This window comes from Castanea sativa, chromosome 10 (genome assembly GCF_040712315.1).
Source record: "Castanea sativa cultivar Marrone di Chiusa Pesio chromosome 10, ASM4071231v1".
Taxonomy (NCBI): domain Eukaryota; kingdom Viridiplantae; phylum Streptophyta; class Magnoliopsida; order Fagales; family Fagaceae; genus Castanea; species Castanea sativa.
In genome coordinates this window covers 29,826,087-29,832,853 of record NC_134022.1, presented here as the reverse complement: position 1 = coordinate 29,832,853, position 6,767 = coordinate 29,826,087, and the positions used below count along the sequence as shown (strand labels likewise).

At 37.0% G+C, this 6,767-nt stretch overlaps 1 protein-coding gene across 1 annotated transcript; it reads right to left on the bottom strand.

The window, feature by feature from the left end:
• Positions 1-2,386: 2,386 nt before the first annotated feature.
• LOC142613797 (AT-rich interactive domain-containing protein 2) lies at positions 2,387-6,767 on the bottom strand. Its single transcript, XM_075786301.1, has 3 exons — positions 6,279-6,767; positions 5,010-6,168; positions 2,387-3,764 (listed from the first exon to the last, which is right to left on the bottom strand). The coding sequence occupies exons 2-3, from the start codon at positions 6,024-6,026 to the stop codon at positions 2,895-2,897; spliced, it is 1,887 nt and encodes a 628-aa protein (XP_075642416.1). The 5' UTR covers positions 6,027-6,168; positions 6,279-6,767; the 3' UTR covers positions 2,387-2,894.

The window sequence follows — 6,767 nt, the reverse complement described above, 5'->3', positions numbered from 1 at the left end:
TCACTTGAAGTGTCAGGATCTCTTTAACTTGACAGGAATCCCTCATCGTAGCCCGCCCCGTCGCGGACAAACGATTGATTACTCGACGCATTAGACATTACCTACATATATGACGGTACAGCTTAAGACACTGACGGATCTACAGAAACTGCATATATATAAAAAAGAAGAAAAAAAAAAAAGAAGAAGAAAAGAAGAAGGGTTCAAAGCACATACCGGATCGAGATCGAGCAGATATGAAGTGACAGATAGCCTAGCAGGACGACACGAGTGCACAATATAAATGACGGATGCGCTCTGATTGCAAATCTTTTATAGGAGGATGAGAATGAAGGAAGAAAAGGCAGGCTTTTATAGAAAGAAGGGCACGGAATGCGAAGGGTCACCTTGTTTCAGGAGAACAGTAAATCAATAAGGGCCACGTGTCCTTCGTCATAAATATTGGCCACGTGTCCTTCGTCATAAATAAGCCTAGACCGTCATGTCTCAATAGGATGCCATAAGGATGACTGCCACTCCATGAATCCGTCTGGTATTCAGCGACGGATTCAAGGAGTGAGGGGGCAACTGAAGAGGATAAAAGTATGAGACGGATCTTTCTTTAAGAAGAACGGATTAGTGAGGTCGACGGATTGATACCGCAAGGATACATATAGGACGGATCTAACATTTGGTATCCGTCCAGTATGATTAGTTGTCATAAATTCTTAATTGTACGCTACACGATATGTTTGACGTGGCTTTGCTTGATCTTCACACAAGTGTGCACGCCTGGAGTTCTTGCGTTACACGTTTGATCATAATAAAAAGACTCCTATATGGAAAAGAGCTCAAGAAGGAATGGAGAGTAAAAAGAAGTATTATCCTAAAAGGAAAAAGACTCTTGACCAAGGCAGGAATAATAACCCTACACCAATATAAATACCCCAGAAACCCTAGCATCAAGGTACGCATAATTATCTCGACTCTGGCACTCTAGGATTGTAAAAAAATAGGACTCTAACTTGACCTTCGGAGGGTTTTTGGCCAACACCACACCGGTGCTCTCTTTTAGGTCCTCTATTTTCTTTTTGCAAGTGTTGCTTTGGTTTGAGGAGTACCTATAGCTTACTGGTAATTTTTTCGGCATCATCACTTACAGATTACTATAATGCTTTTAATTTAATAAATTGTATAAATATAGAAAGATTGACAACTTTGGTACTAAAGTATCATAAGCAAATTCGTAATTTTTTTGTTAATTAAAGATATATAATCTCTGCAATATGAATATGACCAAATTGAATCCAACTAATCCACCTTTTACCATAGTAAGCATACTATTCGGTTGATATTAGAAAGATGCTTTGTTTACTTCCATACATGGACTAAAAGTAAAAACTATTTTACGTCCACAATATAATATGAAACTGCAGCTTATAGCGGAAAGCAACAGGCAATACTTCCAACTCCAACATGATAGCCAAGTTGTAGACTACAACTTGTAGTCGATGGGATTGACGTCAATCTTCCATTCAGCTTTCACAATTTCCATAATATAAATTTCATAGTTGGGTCTTGGTGAGCATGATCTGTCCTTCCGTAAGTTTAATGGCTAAGAAGTTAATAACCCATGTCAAATAATATTTACAATCCTTCGAGAGAGCTAACAAAAATTCACAGTAATTTCATAACATTACCAGATAAGTTGACTACCTCACACACTGGCTATTATAGAAAAAACAAAAAATTAATTGCAAATTGTGATGGACCTATATACATGAGGACTACCTCACACACTGGCTATTATAGAAAAAACAAAAAATTAATTGCAAATTGTGGTGGACCTATATATATATGAGGTGGTAGAATAATTTGAGAATGTTATGAATTTTTGTTGTGTTCTTAGATTTATCGAATCGTTAATGAATTCCACTCAACAAACTATCTTCACTCTACAGTCAGTAAGACTTAAGGTCCTTAATTGTGTTTTTGGTTAGCTTACTTGAGCCATTTTCTACCTTCTGTTTATGCAAATAAGCTCTCCAAAACATTAGCCTAGCCAAACATAGTGTTCTCAGCCTCCTATTCTTGAGTTATGGATGAAAACCAACACTTTCATGAAACCAAAACCCAAAACCTTGATGTCTTAGCTCTCGGAAGTTGGAACTCCATATTACATTACTTTTTTTTTTATAAAGTTTTTCAACCTATGGTGTCCGCTCTTGATGATAGCTCTTTACTATCAGACTAAGACACCAATCAGTTTTAGGTGTAAACAGGAATTAAATTCAAGATCTCTTATTTTAATCATTAGAGATTTTACCACATTACATTACTTGATGGTTATTGTTGTTGTTTGTTTGTTTTTTTAATAACTGAAATTAAAAATTATGCAAGAAGTAAATGCAGGGATCAAAATAAGAACTATCACCACAACTTTGAAAATGATATAAAGGATTCACAATATCGCGCTCCATATGCACATTTTAGTAAAGAAACAAACTACAACCTCACTTTGAACCACTATCTCTCATCCCTATCTAATGAAACGGGTATGCTCCGAGCGATATTACCTGGTATTACACAAAAGTATTCACAATGCAGCATCCAGATCAGTAGTAAAGCTTTTTAAACTGATACCACAGCATCCAGATCAGTAGTAAAGCCTTTTAAACTGATACCGCAGCAAACCTGCTTCCAGCCTTCCACCACAACAGGCACATATCATCAAAATTGCATCATACTTGAATGTGATAATCCTATGTCATCAAAATTTCAAGGGAGAGTATAGCTGTGTCTGTGAAATATGAGGTTTTACAAATTTTTTACCAGAGGCAAATTCATGTAGTTCATTTGTAAGGCCCAAAACAGAGCCCTGATCACGGTGATGAAATCCAACTCCACATTTTTGTCTATTCAAAATCAGTGCACTGCTTATTCTGAGAACACTCCAGAAAATTGGAGCCCGGAACCTTGATTGCTTCAAGCCCAAAACCGCCACTTAAAGATCCAAACTCTAATTCATCATCATCACTGTCAACGTCTTTTGGGGTTACACGGTTCTGATATCTTCTACGCTGGACAAGAAGTACATTGAAGTAATAGCTCACCAAATTTTCCCTTGTCTTCCTTGGAAAGGACTTGAATGCTTGGTTCCAAAGATTTGACATTACCATATCCTTAAATCTCTTTTCTTCAACAGCAGTCCACTTAAGTGAAACTTCTTCCCCCATATGATCAAATCTCCAATGGTAAAACACCAATCCCAGTTCAAGCTTCAATTTCATCCTCTTCTCAGCTATATGAAATCTAACACATTCAACAGAACCTGGAAGTCGACAGCCACATAAATCTGGTCTTCCCCTCCCAATAGGATCTCTTTCAATTGGGGAATTGTGCTCTTCATGTTCCAAAGGCCATACACATGTCCCTAGCCACTTGGAGTCACTTTCTGAAACCACACCAGTCCATTCAGGGACCTCAGCTTGATGGTCAGGACCCTGAGAAACTTCCTTTTCATGGGGATGATCCTCAGGTGAGCCATCTATTGCACTTGTACCTGGTAGACCAACAGTAACATGTTCTTGTTCCTTGAGGCCATTATCCAACTCTATTTTATGAGTGCTAAATTTACTTTGAGTGGCTGAACCTGAATCACAACAACAGCATGAACGACATTTTGCCAAAGTAGGAAGCCTTTCACTGCATCTTAACCTCTCTGTAGACTGGTGACTAGGAGCGGTACTATCCTCGTACATAGAGGGATGCATCTTGAACTTCTTCTGCAAGTTCAGACCATCATCATTGTGTACAATTGATGAGTAATATAATTTCATTTGCAACAAGTAGACTCATAAAAATTCTTCATTATGGACCTTTTTCTTGAAAGCTAAAATATTCACATGCTGAGATCCATTTACTTCTACTTTCGATCTTTATATCTCCTATTACCCATACAGGTTAATGTGCCGTTGACCAAGCAACAAAACAATTAGAATAATAAACAAAATATGCTTTGAAAAACTTGACCAAGGATGTGGGACATTGAAAATTTGAAATGATGTGATGTAACATCTTAATACTTTCCTCCTTTCTGGCTTTATTTTTTCACACTAGATGTTAGGGAAGGTGAGGGATTGGTTGCTTCATAAATTGAGAAAAAATCACAGCATATCTCCTTTCACAAGAAAAATGAAACATAGCTAAACCAACTAAAGACTCTCATACTCAAGTCTATATGACACTAAAAATGAGATGAACCACACTATGTAGTAAATGATATTGGGCGTTCTAAAAAATGTCAGTATTTGGAGGCTATGCAAAGACCTTATAAGAGGTCAGGAGTTTGAGCCAGTTGTATCGACATTAGCAAATGTTCCCCCTTAAAGTAGAGAGAGTGAGAGATGGGATTTGAGATTGTGAGAGAATTAAGTGCATAAGCTGGGATTGAGAAATAGCAATCCACAAAATGAGTGTTTGAATTGATTACTCATACGTCACACTGTTAAAATGAGTCTGTTTGAATTGAATATGTCATTAACATGACAATTAAAATGTTCACCATCATTTGTTGCCCAGGTTAAATGTTTCATGACTCCATCGCAAGATTCTCTTTCGAGCAAGGCAAATAATATTATTCTCCTAACAGATAGCAACATATACAAAAAAAGATAGCAACGTATCAACTAGTTTTTCCACCTTAAAACCTTGGTGTTCATCTTGGCCTAATGCAATTACCACGAGAATTATATATGCAGTGCAAATATTTTACAAATATAAGTCCCATTTAAATGCCCTCACCAAGTTATTAGCAGGGCATGAGGTGGCAAGATGGATGGGGTGCTAGATTTGAACCAGTTCGATCACAATGCATTAATTGATGAAATCTTAGAGTGGATGTTAGTTTCATTAGTAATTCGGAGAAAAATTAAGGCATTATATTGCCGACATTAATTCAACTCAAGGCATAAATAATGTGAGATAAAAGCAAAAACTTCGGGAGAAACGCCAAATATGCATGAACTTACCTCTAAGAGAGATTCTTCAGTTTTAGGATTGACATGCCTTCTTAGCAACAGTGCCTCCCTTGCCGTAATTACCTGGCCCCAGAATTCCTCGCCTCCATGCTCCTTCCACTTAGATGGCTCCGGAATTACCCCAATTGAAGGATCGTCTGGACGCTTTGCAATCTGGGTCAACCACTTCAGCATTTCTTCTAAAGACTCTCGCTTTCTTTTACGAGAAATATATTCTTTCTTAGAAAAACAAGAGTCCAGTATCACATGATCATTAACATCATAACTAAAAATATTTTCGTCATCATCGCAACAGCTTTTACCAACACCAGCCTGCATTCTACATGCATTTTTTGTGTCAGACAAATCAAACCTACTCTTCCCAACATCCATATGAATGTACTTTCCACTTTTCTCAGATACCAATTTAAGAAGTCCAGCACTTTTTATCTTTTTCTTTTTGCCAGAGGTATAGGCTAACAATCCTCGAAACTCAGTCTCGACCTCCAATGACAACAAATTGCAATCCCCATCATCCCCATCACATCTAAATTGCCCATTTCCCAATTTCCTATCTTTACAACTCTGCTTGAACCATTTCTCCAATTCATTCACATACTTAGAACATATCAATTTCAGTGAAGGCGTAGCTCTACGATCCAAACCCAACTCCTCGGCCACATAGGCCCACAAGCCTTTCTTAGACACCCTATCAAACCCTCCTCTCTTCCTCACACCCCAAAACAATTTAAACAAATCCAGGGACCGCCCATCACCAAGCATTGCAGGAAAAGACCTAAACACACCTTTACTACTAATATCTTTCAGAAAAACCAAAAGAACCTGATCGAAAAGGGTCCGTAGTTTATCCTCATAATCATCATGAAATTCATCGACCTCACCAACAAAGACACCGTCTTTTACGGAATTATTATCGTTAGACAGGTAAAGACCATTACTTTGATAAGCATTAGCAATTTCACGACAATCTAAGGCAGACCCATTTGTCAAAGTAGACCATCCTGCCATGAACTTGGATTTGTTTCTATCTACCTTAAACCTTTTTGAATTACAAAACAAACAACAACTTGTTGTTTGTTTATTATGCTTTTTTTTTTTTTTTCCTCAAAGATCGCTGATACCAAAGAGAAAAATTTTAACAGATAGATACCTAAAAAGAGAAAAATAGATGTCAACAACAACAACAACAACAAAGACAACAATATGGGCAAGGGTGAGTGAGACCCTTTTGCCCTGTTGTTTTGTCAGAAATAAATTTACCTCATATCATAAGCTGGGTCTTGAAGTTTGATGTTTGTAGTTGTGCAGAAAAGCTGCAAATAAGAGATACACACAAAACAGAAGAGAGTTTTTGCAGACAGCCCAAAAACAAGGTGGTAGGCTTTGGCAATTATGGAAATGATTAGTGGGAGCCAGCTCAAGGAAGATGGGGAATAAACTAGACTGTAATCAGGATGGAGAGAGAGAAAGAGAGAGAGAGGCAAATAGACTATATGATTAGGGAACTAGAGAAATTAAGATTAGAATCTATGCAAGAAGAGAAGGAATATATGAGTTGATACAACAACTATAATGGAAATTTATTAGGCTTTGAAGAAAAACAACCCCTAATATATTTTTATTTTTATTGTTTTCTCTGATAAAAAAAATTAAGTATATTTTTTTCTTCCTCTCTTTTTTTTTTTGTTTTTTTTTTTGTTTTGAGAAAATGTTAGAAAAACATAATAATTTGAAGATTGGAATAAGTGT